The sequence below is a fragment of the Epinephelus fuscoguttatus genome, linkage group LG19 (assembly GCF_011397635.1).
Source record: "Epinephelus fuscoguttatus linkage group LG19, E.fuscoguttatus.final_Chr_v1".
In the NCBI taxonomy this organism is placed as follows: domain Eukaryota; kingdom Metazoa; phylum Chordata; class Actinopteri; order Perciformes; family Serranidae; genus Epinephelus; species Epinephelus fuscoguttatus.
The window spans coordinates 35,797,306-35,816,668 of record NC_064770.1 but is presented as its reverse complement, the minus strand read 5'-3'; the positions used below and the strand labels follow the sequence as shown (position 1 = coordinate 35,816,668).

The 19,363-nt window shown below is 44.1% G+C and overlaps 1 protein-coding gene across 1 annotated transcript; it reads right to left on the bottom strand.

Annotated features, from left to right (window-relative positions):
• Positions 1-344: 344 nt before the first annotated feature.
• Positions 345-11,488, bottom strand: si:ch211-106h11.1 (volume-regulated anion channel subunit LRRC8D). Its single transcript, XM_049560670.1, has 7 exons — positions 11,396-11,488; positions 10,641-10,733; positions 7,783-8,148; positions 5,427-6,014; positions 4,997-5,247; positions 3,210-3,587; positions 345-1,796 (listed from the first exon to the last, which is right to left on the bottom strand). The coding sequence occupies exons 3-7, from the start codon at positions 8,119-8,121 to the stop codon at positions 674-676; spliced, it is 2,679 nt and encodes an 892-aa protein (XP_049416627.1). The 5' UTR covers positions 8,122-8,148; positions 10,641-10,733; positions 11,396-11,488; the 3' UTR covers positions 345-673.
• Between the last annotated feature and the right edge of the window lie 7,875 nt (positions 11,489-19,363).

Genomic DNA, 19,363 nt, shown 5'->3' with positions numbered 1-19,363 from the left:
GCAGTGCTCGGCTGTGGATGGGAGCCGACGAGGGTCATGGAATTAAATAAATAATTGCGCACAATAAAATAAACGCATCACTATAATGCAGTATATATACAAGTATATAATTGAACCATTGAGCTTGAAAAAAAAAGCATAATTACATTTTAGGCTTTCTCTTCAGCTCTGAAGGGCAAACTTTTTCAATTTTTGTAATATGTGGGATGTCCATGATGAGGAATTATTTAGCCTGAAAAGAGTACCTAACAGCAAACTATACTAATTAAGGGAACAAAATGAATCATAAAACACACAGATCAAGATAAAATTATATACAAATAATTGTGTTTATTGTTCTCTGGTGGTCATAGGTAAAGACAACAAGTGCACGCTCAGACACATTCAGTGGAAAAATACATGAATCTTCCCGCAAGCCACTGATTGGCACTTCATTAGTTCAATTATTAGTGGCATAAAAAATGTGCAGGATGTGTACTCTGTGGGCTAAAATGTAAATGAGACAGTCATGGCTGTTAAACCATGAAAAGAACCAATGGAAAAACAACATTCTTAAAAAACAGCTAATGAGCATTTTGCCAAAAGTACGCCAACACAAATCCTGTTACATATCAGTATACAAAAGGTCTTCACTAACAGAATGTTATCAGTGTTAGCAGTAAGATAGTGAGTCTTATATCTGTGATTCCAGAGCAGAGGAGAAGCTCCACTGTGTGGGAGAGAAGTATGGGAAACTGTCAGACTCTGGCCGGGAATGACTCTCTGAGTATGTACCAGAGGGGGGGCAAGAACGGCTCAGGAGGTCCCTGACATGGGGAGGCAAAGTAAGAAACAGCCAGTCTTCCACCTGAAGACCACCTCCATGCAGGCCGGAGCAGCAGCCCAGTTCAGCAGGTAGTTCCCCCAGACTGTTGCTGCGCAGGTCCAATCTACACAGCTGACTCGAAGCTGCAACGCCCCTGGGTAATGAGCTCAGAGAGTTGTGTGACACGTTGAGGATGCGCAGCTCCAAACAGCTGCTGAAGAGCTGAGGGGGAAGGCTCTCTACTCTGTTCCCACTGAGGTCCAGCTCTGTGAGCAGCTGCAGTGCCTTCACCTCCACAGGCAGCACATCCAGCAGGTTACCAGCCAGCAGGAGCCTACGAAGACGGCGAAGAGTGAAGAGTGCTGGGGGAAGGCTCTGGAGCTGGTTGTTGGACAGATCCAGGAGCTCCAGGCCTCGCAGCACACCAACACTGGCCGGCAGTGCCAGAACACGGTTGTAGGCAAGTCGGAGGCAAGACAGACGTCGCAGAGGAGCCAGGCTCAGCAGCTCCTCCAGAGTTCTCAGGTTATTATGCTGCAGGTTGAGTGTCCGCAGGTTGGTGAGAGCCAGCAGGGCAGAGGGCAGACGCTCTAGCTGGCAGTCCTGCAGCAGCAGCTCTGTCAGGTCCACCATCCGCTTCAAGCCTGTCAGCACAAGCAGTCTGGTGCCCTCGTTGAAGATCTCCAGCCTCACCAAGCTGCCTGCCACCTCACACAGCTCCCCAGGGATCCGCTGTAACATGCCCCGAATCACCAGCACACGGAGGTGACGTAGTTGGCGGAGGCTCCCCAGTGCCCAGCTGCGACCCACCCCACCGTCATTACTGAGGCGGCCAGAGAGGTGGAGCTCATGCAGGCTGCGGAGGGAGAGGGCCCAGCTGGGGATCTCTGACGGTTGAGTAAAGGTGAGGTGGAGGGCCTCGAGGCGTTCTTGGAGGACAGCAAGTGCGCTGGGATCCACCGCTGCTGTGCAGTGATAGAGGTGGAGCTCCCTGTGGTGGGAAGATACAATAAAAAACTTAATGTGCTTATATCCAACAAAACCTAAAAATAGGAGATAGCATAGTTCATAATGAAATAAATAACAAATGGTATGTAAATGTGCGCACACCCACGTAGACTGTTAAAGTAAAAAAAATGGGAGAAAATGCATTTTTACCTACAGATCTAACAAAGAATTGATTGCTTTTATATTGATTATTTAAAGTGGAGGGAGGCAGTTTCATTTTGGTGTCTTTGATTATGTTGTAATTCAAGTGGTCTGAGAGAAAACTAGATATCTGCACCTCCTCTTGGCTCTGTCCTCAGGCTTTAGAAAATCTAGCCCGAAAAAACACTTTGGCCAATCACAGGTCATTTCAGAGAGAGGGGGCGTTCCTGTTCGCTGTTCTACAAAAGCAGATGCAAGTGCACGCCAGATTCAATGGTGGGAAGTCCTGCAGAGAAAGCTGCTATTCAAGTATTGGCAACAACTGCCTACACTGCAAAGCAACTCAAAGAAGGAAAAAAGAGTCTCAAAGAGAGTCTGACAGTAAACGAAATAAAACAAGTATCAGTATAAATTAAGCATGTCAGAGATGGAGAGAAAGCATTGCTAATAGTTTAGCCTTATGCTAAGCGGAGCTAAAGGCTCACAGCTGCAGGTTCAAGATCACATTTATATAGCTAACATTAACTACAGCCTCAAATCACAGTGTGTGCTTAATCTCACTCCCTGATTCTACAGATATCCTTGTTGGGAGGACACCAGACACCAGCTCCAGAGACGGATGCCAGTCAGCACAAACCACAGCTCTAGGGGACTGGGCAGCCCTGACTTCCTGCTGGATTAGCAAACTTTCTGTTGCTGCCATTACACAAGTTAGACCAGTGTTGCTGCTGGCTGCCAGCCTGCTGTGACACCCAGTGCTGGGGGTTTGTGCTGACCAAATGACAACCAAGGGTCCACCTCCTGAGCTGCTGCCCGCTCTCCTCCCAGGGAAGCAATCCACAGTGGTGAGGAGCGAGGCAGGGGGACCATGGGGTGACTAGCAGCTAATTCTTATCTAAATTGATAAACAGAGAGGGAGACAATGGGAAAAGGAGGGGCTGCAGATGCGATGTGTGAAACTCTACAATGAAATATGATTAATTAAATCAATATATGCCTGTGGTTGTCTGGTGGGAGGGGCTTAGGACAGAGACAGGAGAGCTGCAGGAGGAGGGTGTATTTTTTCAGTCTGCTGTCTCTTTGCTTTTCCAGATTTCTGCGTACCCCAGCTTTAAATGCATCGAAAAACAATGTGTGTGTACATCACAGTGTTCAGAGTTATCCATATGCATTATTTTAAGTGTCAAGTATAACCTTTTATTTGATGTGCATTGTTTAAATATATAAAGCATGACTTCACTACTGTAAAACTCACCTGAGTGATGTCATGTTGGCCACCTGTGCAGTAAACCTGGCATCTGTGATGAGCTCCAGTTTGAGGACCTGAAGCTGGCTGAGGTTGAAGAGGGCAGGAGGGAGGCGAGGCAGGGCCACCAGCTGCAGTCTGGAGCAGCCCTCTGCGTCCACGCTAGTCATGGCATGCAGCTTCTCCTCCCCCCAGCGCCTCTCCAAGCTTTCCTCCAGCAGCCTGCTCTCACTGACAGGCGACAAGAAAACAGACAGACGCTGGGCCAGCAGAGGATCGTACTGGTCTAACATGTGTAAAAGGAAAGCCAGGTCATTTCTCAGGTCAGGGACATCTCTCAGGGAGCACAGCTCTTTCAATGAGTGGAAGGAGTACTGCCGCAGAGAGCTACGTAGGGCACAGAGCACAAAAACAACATGAGAAATTTATCACACAGAATGTAATGTCACCCAAAAAACAGAATTACACTAATCCTATAATCAGGCCTCTGGTATGCTCAACATCATGGGCATTATTATGTTTAAAAGCCCTTTGAACAACGACAGCCTGTGTAGTCTACTTCAACTCTCAACAAGCTATTAATCAACCATTTAATATGTTTATCTTGTTCAAACAATGTGACAAATGATTTATTCATAAGCCTGCATCCTATTTGACCGTACAACTGTCGTACATTCCCCTCACGCTGTCTGCACATTTTACATGTTTTAAACCAGGCACTACAAAGCGCTGCTGATAAGTTTCAAAGCCTTATAATCAATTATGAAAATCAACGTGTAGGAAGTAGAAACCTGCAGCAATTAATTCATGAATCTAGAGGAAGTGGAGCAAAATTAGTATTTATTTGCAGTCTAGTCATCAGAAGAAAAAACTGCTGGCATACTACTTTTCTTTGATTCTTTAATTTCATACTTAACACGTCAACGCTTCTAAAGTGATGTAGTATACGAGCTGACTTTGTCCCCTGGAGGTGGAGGGGATGGTGGATGGTGTGTCACCCATGCAAGACACCTGCCAAGCAGACCACAGTTCGAGACCAACAAACAACAAAACTAGTTGTATTTTAATGAGTTATTGCTGCATTTCATGTGGCTTTTTAGCCACCAAACGTGGGTGTTTTTTAGCAACCCATTGCTGTGCGTTCGGCTGGGGATTGTGCCATGATCGCTGCATTTCTTGCCATGATAGTGCTACAAAAAGTGATTATTTTAAGCTAAAACGTGATCTTTTCCTAACCATATCAAAATGCAGCCTCACTATGGTCACCAGCTAGTCGCTAACTCTGTCCAACATTTCGTGCTGGAACGGTGTCGTCAGTAGATCGAGCTTCATTTTCTGAAAACTAATTCTTTTTGCCCCAGCATTAGCAGCATCTCCAGCAGCAATTGTGCCTCCAAAACTGGGTGTTTTTTAGAAACAACAAATCAAACAAAAGACACACACATCTCACTGTGGAAGGGCAGGTGCTGAGTCGATAGTCGTAGATGAAGAAAGGATGAATGACTCGCAACACTGCAGGACTCTTTGCAGAAAAGAATTATTTATTGCACCGGTCTGACTAAGAGCGTACAGCTTGAAACGTACGTCACAGTGCAATAAATAATTCTTTTCTGCAAAGAGTCCTGCAGTGTTGTGAGTCATTCATCCTGTTTTTAGAAACATCAGCATCTGTTCATTGACGAGTTTCAACATATTCGCCACATTATTGTACAAATGTAACGTAACATGGTTTCCAGAGTGCAGTGACAGCATTTATTCCTACGACTGGTTTGCCCTGCTTCCCCAAATGCACTAACCTGTGTAAAATCCAGCCGAGGGTGTAAAAGTTCAGCAGGCCATACAGCCCCAGCAGGGTCAGGTAAGCTACCATAAGTTTGCGTAGAAGGGAAGACAGCACATGGATGCACTCAAAGGTGGTGTAGCCCACCAAGGCCTGCTCCTCAGGGTGACAGGTGTGGTTGAAGGAGAGGGAACTGAGGAGAGGGATGGTGTAACTCAAGATCAGCGTCACCATCAGCAATTTGAATATCGTCTGAGCCAGGTAGACCTGAACAGATGAAAGAGGGTATAATGAACAAAGAGATGAAACACAAGAACATCACTCAGATGGTTGCTGTACATATAAAGTCCTTTAACATCACGTCATAAAACATTTACTTTTTGGGACAGAAAATGTTTGCTAACAGAGAAAAGACAAAGTACTATCTAGACTAGAGGATCTCTCACCTTATAGATGACATCTGAGCTTTCACAGTGGGACCGAAATTTCCTGACCTTTTCGAACAGCGCCCTGGCCTGTTCCCCATCACTTTTATCCAGACTGATCACCTGCCTGGGACTGTCAACCATGACTGGGGGCTTCGAAGATGGAAAGTGTGCCTGGGAGCTGATGGATGTAGACGTCATGGTGGAGTCACAGGAGAGTGTGGAAGGACACGGGGAGGGAGGTGCGGCGAATGATGCACTATCTGACCACTTCAGAAGTGGGCTGTCTGTGCCAGAGTCTACACTTGTCCGTCTTGTGTGGGTTACTGGCAGTGAAGGTGAAGTTGAAAGAGGAGGCTGGGGTGGCCGTCTCTCCTCTACCACCTCCATCTCTTGGATGCTCTCCTGCCGGGCAGCGTGAGACAGGGCCTGAGATGTCCACGGGGACTCACAGCACTTTGCCAAGATGGCCAGGAAGTGCTCTATGCGGGAGGAGCTGTGGGGGAAGTGGAGCCAGAAGGAGCCACTGGCCACCAGCACTAGAGACTGCAGCAGGGCCATGTAGGGGAAGAAGCGGGAGCACAAAGGCAAAGCCTCATGGTAGCACACCTAGACAGACAAATAGACAGGTACACACTTAAACCTGCAATAATTTTTTTGTCCACTTGGGGTCAGTGGAAACATGTTGTGAACACGACAGGGTATGTTACATGCTACCATTCTTTATCAAACGTCAGCCTGCAGAGTGGAAATCTGAAGCAAAAACTGAAGTGCCAAAAACTGCAGTTCCTCTAATGGCCACTTGAGGCTGGCTCCAAGAGTGAGTCAATCCTCATAGACCCCCACATTAAGATGCTCAACTTTACAGCAGAAATAAATGTTTACAGCCTGATACAAAAATGGTTTTGGTCTCTATATCTAATTTTTCCATTCATTGCAACTGTACGGTGGTGATTTTTTTTTACATAGCTCATCTGTTTAAATGTTATGAAGGCTTGAAGTTAGTTAAGGGGGTGGCCACTTTGAGTGACAAATAGGTGCCATCCAATGAGAAGTCGTTACCACGGTGACAACGTTGGTTAGCTAACATAACCAAGGCATAACTCAGATTCACAGAGCACAGACGTAGCTATAAGTGTCACTATGTCAGTCTGTTTTCAGTTCATGAAAGTTATTTGTAATGTTTTAGTTGTCTAAAAAAATCTTGTTCCGCATTTGGTTGTACAAAAAAGACCCTCCAATGAGTCGGATATTCAGTTTTTCCAGTTAGTATTATACATTTCGTTTTAATTGTTTTAAGCTTGTTTTTTGCAAGCAAAAATTAGCATTGGCAGTATCACAGTTGACTGTAGCTGAAAATTTATAAATGCTATCCAAGCTAGCAGCTAGTGTTAGGGTTACCTCTACCAGACTGCTGATAAACCGAGATGACCCACTTTAGATTAACTTCCTGTATCTGTGTCACATGGGTTTCGCCCTTTGCCACTACCTTGCCCCTTCAGCAGACTTGCAATGGTCCTGAGTCCAATTATTCCAATGGGAAAACTGAACATGAGTACAGATTATGACTGCTTTGTTTTTTTGTTCCATAGTCACTGAAGTAAAAATTGGACCCAGTTTTCAACCCTTGTACACATTCTGACTCTAAAATGGCAGTTTTTGAGACACCCAAATCAGGAGAAAATTAATTTTGTTCAAGACGTCAGCAAAATACTCTTGCAAGATGTGGCAACAACTGACGTGATCTTACACTCGGTTGATATCAGACATTAAGCTAGCAGATACAGATGAGCAGTTAAAAAAGGAACAAACATTAAATTTGCACTTTATATAATGTTGTATTGTTCTGAATCTGATTTCATCCGTCCACACAACGTTTTCTACACTGCTAAACAAGGTGGGGATATGCGGACTACAGACAACCTGAATTACCTGATCAGTTTAAGTCCAATATTCACTCTCTTATCTCAGTTTAGTCTCCACCAACTCCTGAGGGAAATATTGGCCTCTTTGGTGGCTAAACGCTCCACTCACATATAAGACATGTGATCCATTGTTGTTATCAAAATATGGAGTACAGCTGCTTTGAGGGACTTGACAGTCAACTTTTTAAATTGGTTTAAACTAGTGGTGTAGTGGTGGTTGATGACGTGGGTGTACTATTCAGTAGATGGGTAGGTAACTGAGGTGGAAGTGGGTATACTCCTCGATATATTCCAATGCCTTTTGGGCTGATAGGTTGGTTTATGGTAAAAGGCCAGAGATTAGCAGGATAAAACCCTTATACCTGCGCATACCCTCCACTACACCCTTGGTTTCACCTGATCTGTTGCATCATCTTCAGTGATAAAGGCAGCTGAGTCTAGTATTACAGTACCTGGTTAATGTAAACATACTGCTGGTAGACCAGATGTGTGCGTCGACCCCGGGCTGTAGAGTGAAGATTAGGGCTGATGTGTGGAACATGGGTTGGGGGCTTTAAAGATGGAGACAGTGCATTCCCGCTAGGTGAAGGATTACTGGTATTTGCAGTGGCAAATGGATCCCAGGGAATGCACACCACTCGGTCCCTGGACAGCTGGTCAGTACAGGCCAGGACAGATGCCATCAACATCAGGACCACCAGGTAGTCCATGAAGACCTCCCACCAGGGCTTCAACAGTTTAGACCTACTCTGGTGCTGGTTCAGAGGCGCCAGCTCCGACAGGGAAAACATGGCGGCCTCTGGGTCCAACGAGGATGACTGTAAAAGAAGGTGATAAATGGTGAAGAAAGGTCTGGGTTACACTAATTAACAGATGTACAAGAATGAATCTGGCTTTCATAACCCATCAGTGTTGATGGGTTAAACCAAAATCTGTGACTCGTCAGACTCTGTAGAGACCAACAGCTGTAGCGTTAGGGCTCTTCAGGCAGAACTCACCACCAGGTTTCTAAATATTTGTGACCACACCATGATCCAGGAACATCCTGATCATGTCACAGAATAAATGTTAAGTGCTAATATCGTAGGTAACTGGACTTGCTTGCGTTTCTTGGAGACGTTCTGCTTCTCATCCAAGAAGAACTGAAGAAGCTTCTTGGATGAGAGGTGGAATGTCTTCAAGAAACGCAAGCAAGTCCAGTTGCCTACGATATTAGCACCTACGATTACCATGACCTGGATGACTGAGAATCTTCACCGACACGTCACAGAATAATACCCTGGAAATCCAGAGTTCTCGCTAGAGCACAATTTGAATTTGCTCAGCGAGTCACTCTGGCAATCAGTAATGATGCTCATTAGCCATGCCCTTGGAACCGAGCTGCACCAATCACATCGGTGTATCTGATATAGGCGGGCCAGAGGCGAGCTAAACAGATGACGACAGCGCTGCGACGACGAAGTCCAGAATCAGTCAGTAAACATTGCAAGATGGCTACGGATGAACACCAGTTGTTTGAAATGGCTTTGGCCGCTACAATGAACGAGTTAGACTTGGCTTTTTCTCTAAAAGAGGAACAGAAGACGGCGCTCGAATCTTTCCTTTGCAAGAAGGATGTTTTTGCTGTTTTGCCAACCGGATACAGCAAGAGTCTAATCTACCAGTTAGCTTCGCTGGTAGCTAAGCTCTGGATACGTCACCCCGTGTATTGTTCTGATTGGTCGTAGTGTTATCCAATTGCGTGCAGTGATATTTACAAATGTATGCTTGGTGCCGCCCCTCGAGTTGGGCCATTTGCATTACTCATAGCCAGACCCTAAATCTTTCTAGATTTGGGTCTGGATTTCCAGGCTAACAGAATAAAGCTAAATCCACACAAATACGTTTTCGCTTTAAAATGAAAATGATTTCTTAGCACTGTTTCAGGAATAATCTGCACCTAGTTGAACATGTCCAAAAACATCTATCACATGACCATTCACACTGGGCGTGCACCTGCAAATGTAAACAGGACGCAGTTCGTCAGCTCTGCGGTTGGTTGTGTAGTAGCTGAAACTACGAGGGAACAAAAGCGAAAAGTGAGACCAGAGATTCCTTGGCTCTGACCGACAATGAGGTGAAGGCATGGAAGTATTAAGAGATTTGGATACAGCGTTGGCCAGTATTGCTCAGTGCCCGGATGATCGACGCTACTTCAGCATCATTGGGCCCATAGAGCAGGTGCACTAGAGACTTCTGTTGGTCAAGCTGGCTACTTCTGGTTTAATGCTCTAACTTGAATGGGGATACAATGATTTAATCGTGCAGCTCTTCTAGACTTTCCAAATGTTATCGGACTGAATGGATCAAAACCTGATAGTGAAACAAGTCATTTCGCAGGGGTTGTAATGCTTAAAAAATGGATCTCACTAATCTACAAATGTGTCTTTACCAGTGTAAGTCTATGGGAAATAGTGTTTTTGGGCTCAATGCCATTATGTGATGAACATGGGAGTTGTAATTCCACTCTTTGGCCGCTCTGAAATTGGCTTCAAAGCCCGGTGCACTTCCTGTGGGCCTGAGTGGAGCTGTAACTGAAAGTGACACGAGTATAACACCTCTACGTAACCTACAGCGAGTAAGCGAACTTTGGCTTACGGAGCGCAAAAATTTGTCCAGATATACTACGAGCAGCAACAACATTCATGGAGCCTATCGAACCCAAGCTCTGAAGCTTAGCCTGTTCACTGGTGCACAGAGCAGGGTGGGACATCTTCACGGGGAAAAACTGAAACAATCTGATGGTTGCTCCTTCACATTGCATCCAGTTAGGAAGAGGTGTAAAGTGGTCATGGAGGTGGAAAACACAGATTGGGAGTCGTTGCAAAGCAAACATGGTCATTGTTTTCAAAGTTTCAGTTTTTGCCTTTGCATGCTGAAACGCAACCCTGGAGTTTCCTAACTAATACGGATTTTCAAAAGTCTCTGTTGTAAGGGTTTGAAAACACCGTGGAGACCTTGTGTAAACATGGCAGAAGTGATACATTTTGATGAAACAGGTTAGCTGAGTTTTTGAGTGTTGAACTCTTGAATAATAGTAAAAAAGTTTATCTCCTGAATTTTAACTTGGACTTTTGCGTACGTGAAAATTTGATGAAATACTTTGAAATTAAGTTTATCAGCTGGACCTTTAAACATCTTTCAATCAATGTTTGCACATTAAGAGTAATCTAAATAAAATAAAACATCTGACAAAATTCTTCTCCTTGACAAAAATACAAATCACAGCTGAGCAGTTTGTTGCTACAGGCCAGGATTAACTTGAACCTACCTGGTTGAATAACTTCTTCTTTCTCTCTGTCCCTCCTGTGATCAGCTCACAGCCACTTCACAGAGACTTTCATTCCGGCGCTGTCTGGTTCTGCTGTGAAAAACTCCTGAAACTTACAACAAACTCCTCCTCAGCTGGCTCGACACACAGCTTTTCAACAGTTGTCATGGCAGCAGAGGATGTGTGGCTGAAAAATCTAATTCAGCACTAGAGGCCCGCTCAAGACCCACTGAGGGGTTTCCTTCACCCCTTAAAGGTCCAGTGTGTAGATTTAGTAATTAATATTACCATATTTTCAGTAGTGTACAATCACCTGAAACTAATAATAGTTTTTGAGTTTTTGTTACCTTATGGTATGTTCGCACCAAACACAATGCAAATTTTAGTATTGTGTTACACGTGAATATACAGTTTTTGGAGTATTTTGCAACTGGCGATTATTCGTCCTTGACAGCTGTGCTAATGGTTGTGCTAACTAACTGGGGAAGATAGCCAACAGCTAATTTGATACAACCGATAGTGTTGCATAGACATAGTATAGAGAGAACTGGACCCAAAAGCAAGACCCAGGCAGCTGTTAAAGTGGATTTATTTTCAATAATGCAAGAAGGGGTGTAGAGAAACAGGCACTCACTGTCACTGTCATTGTGATGATGTTTTTATCTTGTCCTGTGAAGCAATGAAATGTAGCACTGTGCCCAAGATGAATTTCCCTTAGGGGACAATAAGGTTTACCTTACCTTACCTTACCTTACCTTACCTTATAGTACTCGGAGGAAACAGGTTGGCAGACTGGTGAGCCAGGTAAACAGGTGACCAGTGAGTGTGGATCGAAGGCACAAAGAAACAAGGTTCAGGCAAAAAATCCCAAAGGAAAAAAGCAACAAATAGGCCACAGTTAGTACCACAATGTAGACTGAATGATTTGGCAGAGACTGGACTGCAGAGCCGGGGTATCTGGTGGTGGGTGGGTCCAACAAACACAGACTTTCACCCTGTAGAGCGGTGTTCACATCCCGTAAGATTATAAAGCCAAACCCGGTTCTTTTTTCCTAAACCTAACCATACATGTTTGTTGTTGAAGGGAAAAAAAAACATTAGTTCACAGTGTTGTACCGATGTAGTGCTTTTATTTTGAAAGAGACTGTATGCAAACAGTAAGTTTCCTGTGAAAACAAAAGTGTATTTTGAAAGAAGACAATGCATGTAACAGGTGAAGTTGACACAGCATCACAGAACGTCAAAAACACACCCAGGGTACCTTGCACGTCGGATGTAGACGTGAAAAGTCCATGACCAAATGTCGATATGTGTAAAATATGTATCCACTGATTTACAGACCTGTCTTTTACAATGTCATGGCGTCACACGATGGACCTGGATGCTGTAATTCCACGTTTACCCACCATTTTAAATTAGTGTCAAAGCCCGGTGCTGTTCCTGACAGCTCGGGCCACTCACATTTTTCGTCAGCCACTGTAGTTCTACATACTTGGCACACATGGGGAAGTTTTAACAGGTTGCAATCTGCAACCTTACCACCAGATGTCACCAAATCCTACACACTAGACCTTAAACGCCTTCAGAGCTGACTCTGCAAACATCAGAGGAATATTAGACAAAAAAAATCATAAGTCACAGTGACACACAAAATACTGATTATCCAAAATATGTATGATATATATATATATATATATATATATTAAAAGTAAAATAGTCAGAGAACAGAGACAGAGAACTGTCTGGTAATTTAATCTCTAACATTTCATCATATTCTGTAAACTCATGATTGTTTTTTTTTTGTAAAACTATAAAACACTATTGCCACCTGGAATGATGTGAGGTAAAAGTATTAAGCAGCATAACATGGAAGTACTCAAATCACAATACTTTAAAGTTGTATGTACTTGAGTAAATGTGCTTTTCATTGTCGCTGAAAGTATCTAACAATTTGTCATTTTAAATCAAAGATAAACCTCCCTCAGTTATCTGGATAAAATACTGTAAATTGGCATTACACATTCCCGTGTGACAAAATTAATCAAAAGTTTGTAATACCACTGCTCTAACCTGAATTCATGCGCAAGTTGCATCCTACAGAAAATGACTTATGCAGCATTAACCAGCAGGGAGTGCTGAAGTCACTGCACTGTGAGTTACACAGCAGCGTTTGACTCCACAGTTGTGATCCAGCTGATGTTGCAGCGCACCAGCCTGTCCTCATAAAGGACAGATGTGAGCTCCTGTAGAAAAAACAGCCTTGTTTGGAAAGAGGTTAGAAATTACACAAGTCTGATGATCAAGGAAAGGAAAATATTAAGTTAACCAAGTTCCATAGTGTGTGTGTGTGTGAGTGTGTGTGTAACACATGGGAGGGTCATATGTAACTCAGTGTTTTCTGTTTCCTTTGTATTTGGGCCAACAAGAATCTGGAGCAAAGTCTCAAACTGACAATAAACCACAACGTGATCTACTCTACACAGCTGGTGTGTGTATTTCCCGCGTGTCTGTACTGCATGCGCAAACGTGTGTGTGTGGAGTATGGGGTTTTGGAGAGAGCTAAGAAAGAAAAGTGATGTGGTAGTTGCAGTAGTGGTGACAACCAGCATGTGAGTGAAACTGGGTTTTTCTGTTGCCACAGAGAAGATAAAGTGTGAAGGTGTAACTGAGAGGGACAATTCCTTAAATAGCGTATTATCGACATGTACTTTTACACACAAAGTCAAACCCACTATGCTGTACACTGTACCAGGACAACGCAATCTCAAGAAAAAATGTTTGTACTGTACGCTTTTGCAAACCATGGATAAATTACATTTGTGCATTACTTTGTAACAGATTTGTTAAAACTTAATGAAGGTGTGGTTAGGTTTTGGCACAAACATCACCTGGTCAACACCCACATTTAGTGGCAAAAGAAAAGTGGGGACAAGTCAGTGAAAAACATCTGTGTGTGGTGGCTTAAAGGCCGCTGGGAAACTCTGCGACCCGGGTTTGGAGGCTCACACATCTTCGTTAAAAGCTGTGATGAGTTGGTGAAAGACACCCAGATTCAGAGTCACAAATGCTGCTGGAAAATGCCGTGATGTGCTGCTTAAATACCCTGGCTCAAATGCCGCTGGGACATGCTGCAATGTGTCGGTGAAAAATATGCAAGCTTGGGACCATAGATGGCGCTGGAAAACACTGCTATGTGCTGCCAACACCAAAAAACAACCGGTATTGCTGGTGTCGAACGGTGCTCTGCAGCTTGGCAGGTGTCTCGTGAGCTGCAGTCGGAGCTGCTCATGGTTGACTGGTTTGACAAATCTCTAACTGAACATGTCATCTAGTCCATGCATGAGTATGGGCTATAAGTCCCCAGGTCCCGGTGGGACACACCACCGAAAGAGGTTAAGAACAACAGCGGTAGGGTGCTGTGGGACTTCAAGTTCCAGACTGACATGCAGCTCCTAGGAACCAACTAGATCTAGTCATGGATGACAGGCAGCAGAGGAGGGCAGTCGTGATGATGTGGCAATCCCAGCTGACAGTAACATCAAGAAGCAAGAGCATGAAAACGTCGAGAGGTACCGGGGCTGAGAAGGAACAGCTTGAACAGATGTGGAAGTTGAGATCCAAAGTTGTCCGTCCCAGTGGTAAGTGGAGCATCATGGGGCTGTGACCTTCAAACTGTGAGAGTGGCTCCAGCAGATTCCAGGTACAACATCTGAGGTCTCTATCATGAAGGGTGTAATCCTAGGATCAGCTTAGATACTGCGCAGAAGCCTCAAACTCCCAGGCCTCTGGTAGAGAACATGAGCTAAAAGAAGACACATACCACCTCCACCAAGATACGCAACAAAATTTTGAATGAAAATACTTAAACCGTAAGATAATCCCTCGACTGTAATTTAAAATAAGTTCTGCCGTTTCTGTTATATTTATGTTTTGATATCAGCCTGCTATGTAGTAGCGTGTGCATACGTCATACATGATTATCTACTAGCTAAACTACGATATCGAGAGAGTAAAGGGCCGTCCACACCAAAAAAGATAACTGTAACGTCAACTATAACGATAACAATGGCAGCATCCACACCAATGAACGATATCGTTGTGTTGCTAGGTTACGCCAAACACGCACTGCTCGGTGCGGTCGGCAGGGGAGCAGAGTGATGGATAAAATGGATATTGATGACCTGTTATTGCTGTATGTTGCGAGAAAGAAAAAGAAAACCAATTTACCGCTTGCTCCACCTGTCTGTCTGTAAGCTCCGTCTGTCATGAGACAAACATGAATGAAGACGTGCAGTTTATTGTGTTTCACCGGCGACGAGCTGTCATTACGAGCGACAATTACGCACGGCTGCGCGCTCTTTATAACTCACTGTGTGAACCTATGTTGCATAATCAAGATTTGCCCCCCTCAGTAACTTCATCTTGGCGCCGGGCTTGCCTTAACCTCAATCACTGCCTGATTAGTATATAAAAGGTAGAAAAATAAAGAAAATTGCGGGCGGTAATGGTCAGAAATTCAGCGGGAGTGGGCAGGAGCGGGTTGAAGAAAACAGTCCCACGCAGAGCTCTAGCGCACAGGATGAATTTTATGAATGGAGCAAAATGTATTTTATTGCAGTTATTTACCCGGTATTTGCAAAACAAAACCACTGAAGTTAAAGTTCTGTCACAAAACTATATTGTTACGGATATTTGCACATTTTTAAGTGTGTATATAAAAAATCCTGGAGCTTTCTTAGTGGTACGTCACGTGATGAACGTCTCGACCTGTCATTTCGGATGGATTTTGATTGGCTGTCAGTGTTTCTATCGTTCATCAAATCACTCTGAAAGTGATCCAAACGATATCGTCCACCACTATCGTTGTCGTTATAGTTGTAGTGTGGACGCTGCCGAACACTTGAGTTTAGAACGATTTATAGTTATATATAATATATATTTATAGTTACAGTTCTTGGTGTGGACGGCCCTTAAGCCAAGGTAGAATTAACGGTTTCAGCACTGCAATAATGGCTCCAAATAACTGACCCAATCATAACATAGCATGGGGCCGGCTGTGCTCCACTGACTCAGATTTCCTTCGTTTTCAGGCTGGTTTTGTGGATTTGGAGCTAAATGTTGTGCCTGGGGCACGTCGTGTATTAATGATACTCGTTACCTGGAGAGGTTGGAAAAAGATATACGTTTCTTCCCTGTTCCAAAACCAAAATCAAACCCTGAAAAGTGCAGGGTTAGCTAGCTAGCTACTGAAGATATAGCCTACTGAATGTATACACATGCTGCTTTTGCTTTGCAATGATTATAACAGTGAAACAAAGAGCGACCCTGCTGTACAGGAACCAGTGAAGGGAAGCAGGGAAACTTTGCTCATATTCAACCAGCTGTGTGTGATATCAGCAAAGTTTCCCTTTATATTCATTGTCTTGTGTGGCGATCAGCAGTGATGTGGTGGTTCACTTTTACACTGTGATCTGTGGCCTATAGTTCGGCTTTAGCTTCTAACTATCTTTGTCTTTTTAACCTGTTGTTGCTGCTGAGTCAGTTTGACATCCTGGATATATCCTTCAAACACAGACTGCAGACCCCTCTGTCTGCTTCTCTCTGACATCACTCTTTCATGTTTCCAAAAATATGATTCTTCAGGGAGTGCAGTTAGTTACAGTGTGGGCTCCATGCTTACTGCGACAGCTTGTCGAGCCATTGCAAAGGGGCGGGGCTTAGTGAATGGTCAATTAGGAGGAGAAGTGCAAATCAGGCGGAGAACATTTCTTATATAATATTTTGAGTAAGTGAACAGGCTTGGTCTACACTTCTTTATTTCAATGCCAGTCACTGTGGTGACCTGAGGTTGTTCATGGTGTAGGAAGTTTGAGAACCACTGCGTCATATCTTATTAGTTTTACTGGTACAGAAACATGTGAAAACGTCAAGTTGTGGTTTCATGTGTAGTTTGGTGCTTTGTGTTAAATTCAGCTAATCGTCTCCTGGCACCACTTAGCACCCAGACAGATCGTGGTATATTCTCATCTAAGTCTCTACAAGAATCTGAACAAATGTGGCCTATTTCCAGTAATGTCTGAATATGGTAAACAAGATAATATGTTACTGAGAAGTCATTTTGTTTTGTTGTAGTTGTTTTTTCAACAGGACACTGAGGCTAAATGATCTCACTGCAAAAGAAACAAATGGAGCTTTTGTGATGTGTTTCAGGCAAACATGGCGATAAAATTAGACAGCAGGGCTGTGGTCTTGCGAGCTCAACATTAACCTCGGTTTCAGAATTGTGCTGCAAAATGCCTGTGGCTTCACACCTCTTCATTTGCAACACACACTCACACACTGACATATTGACACAACCATGCCCATAGACAGGGATGTTTTGGGTGGGGTCGTGTTAAGTGTCAGGTTTCATACGTCCATGTTGTCAAAAAACATCATAAGCCACAGGCCTCTCTGCACATCAGATGGGTAGTATTTTTTACACATGAGAAACATTACACAGTATGTTGCCTCTGAACTGGTTTATACAACACAGTCTGTAACCTTTAGTGGAAACACTGGCTGAAACCCTAAAAAAGACCAGTGGACTGGTGATTCGCTCCGTTGAAGCTACATAAAAACTTGGTCTGAAGATAAGGTTGTTTGAATTTTTTAAAGTATTCAGCACAACATGGATATGAAGACGAAAAGACAATACATTATGCTAAAGTATGTATTAAACAAATGAGATGTAATGATTATAGTATAGTTAGGTTTAAGGTTGATTTTGTGACCTTTGGAAAGAGCCAGGCTGTTTCCCTCTGTTTCCAGTCTTCATGCTAACTTTACTGTGCAGGTATGACAGTAGTGTCTGTCTTTGTTTTGGCGTGAAAGTATGTTTTTTTCACAGCTCATCAGATGACAAAGCACTGAGTGAGCAATGAGACACTTTTTTAGAGCTGAATGTGCTGAATGCTCATTTTTGCTAGCGAAGAACAGGTTCAAAACCATCAGCAAATGTACCGGAAACACTGAATATCTGACTTCCTGGAGGGTCTTTTGGTGCAACCAAATGCTAAACAAGACTTTTTTAGGCAGCCAAAATATTACAGTTAACTTTCAAGAACTGAAAACACACTGAAATAGTGACAGCTGCGGCTACGCTTAGGCCTATACTCTCTTGTTACACCAAGGTTATGTCTATGTTATCTAACCAATGGTGCCCACCAGTCACTCAAAGCCCCAATCCCAATACCCCCCCTTGTCCACTACCCCTTAGCCAGTGGCGGCTGCTGGTTTTTCAAGGAGGGGAAGCTCATTTTCGGCCTACATCATAAAATGTGTCCGTTTATTTATACGTAAATTCTACCCTCTGGGGCTGCTGCGCGAGGCTAGTGTGACCGCCTGTGAGTGCTTTGGGACGGTGGAGGGGCTCACAGCAGCACCCGCTGCTCGTTGGGGACAGTAACTGCAGAGCGACAGAAGTCAGAGTCTCCAAACACGAGTACAGTCTCCAATAACACCAGAAAAAGATGCTAGATTTGTCGCTAGTCGTTTCTAACAAAGAAAAAGTCACTAAGAGGATTGGAAAAGTCTCCAGATCAACTCGGAACAACGGATTGAAACTTGAAAAATGCTCCGGTGGTGTTTATGTTTCAAGATCGCTGATTCGCTCATTTCGCTATCAATCAAAAAGGGATTCAGCCTCAGACAGATCATCCAATCATCATGCAGAAGCCCAGCGTCCAGGCCAGCCGAGGCCAGCCCACTGCCCCATAGACCCCCAGAGATGCTGAGCGTCCGATGGGCGGGACAAAACTGAGCATTTATCCAATAACTGTCTAGTTTCGCTGCAGTGGAACAACCCACTCTATGCTTCCCCATTTAAGTCTTTGGACGCTGAGCTTCCACTGTTTAATGCACTTTGACGCTACGGGAATGAATGAGAAGAAAGTCGCGACAGTGACCTGTGATCAGTAGCTGATTCTGAACAAAAGTTGAACGCGTTCTAGCGCATATTTAGTCAATGAAATGTAAACACAACAGTACATATTTGAACACTTATTTTTTGACATTTTAGGGGAAGCTGAGCTTCCCTTGCAGTCTTAGAGCAATCACCACTGCCCTTGGCCCTCGAAATGAAGCAACGAGGGGTAGGGGTTGAAATCTTTCCCTAGGAATTGGGACACCACTCACTACGTCACTGCGTCAGTTACATTCACGCATATGTAACTATTTTAAACAGGAAGCTGGGAGCCATCTACATTTCCAACCGGCATCTACAATGGAGTCTCATTCATCCCACCGATCGCGTTTGCTGCATTCATCATGCTTCGTTTGATGAACGACAGACAACAGGGGACTTCTGCTAGCTAGCTAGCTAAGCTAACATTACGAGGCAGCATAGTTATACTAGCTGGTGCGTTATCGTAATGTGAAAAGTCTGACAATTTTGCAGAACAGGACAGACTACAGACGCCAGATAGTGCAAGCTAGCTAGCTAGCTGACAAGCAACCTGACGATGGTAACGTTAGCTATGTATGAACTTTTCTCCCCGCCTCTTGCTTGGTGGTAGCCATGGCAACATCTACCCCTCGCTGGCAAGTCAGCATCTGAAATCCCTCGCTCCGAAGGGCTAGTGGGAGGGGCCGAAAGTCTGACTCATTAACCCTAGCCCTATCCTGTAAAAACAGGAAGCTATGGGGAGACACTTGTTGTTGATACTGATTGGCGTTTACAGTAA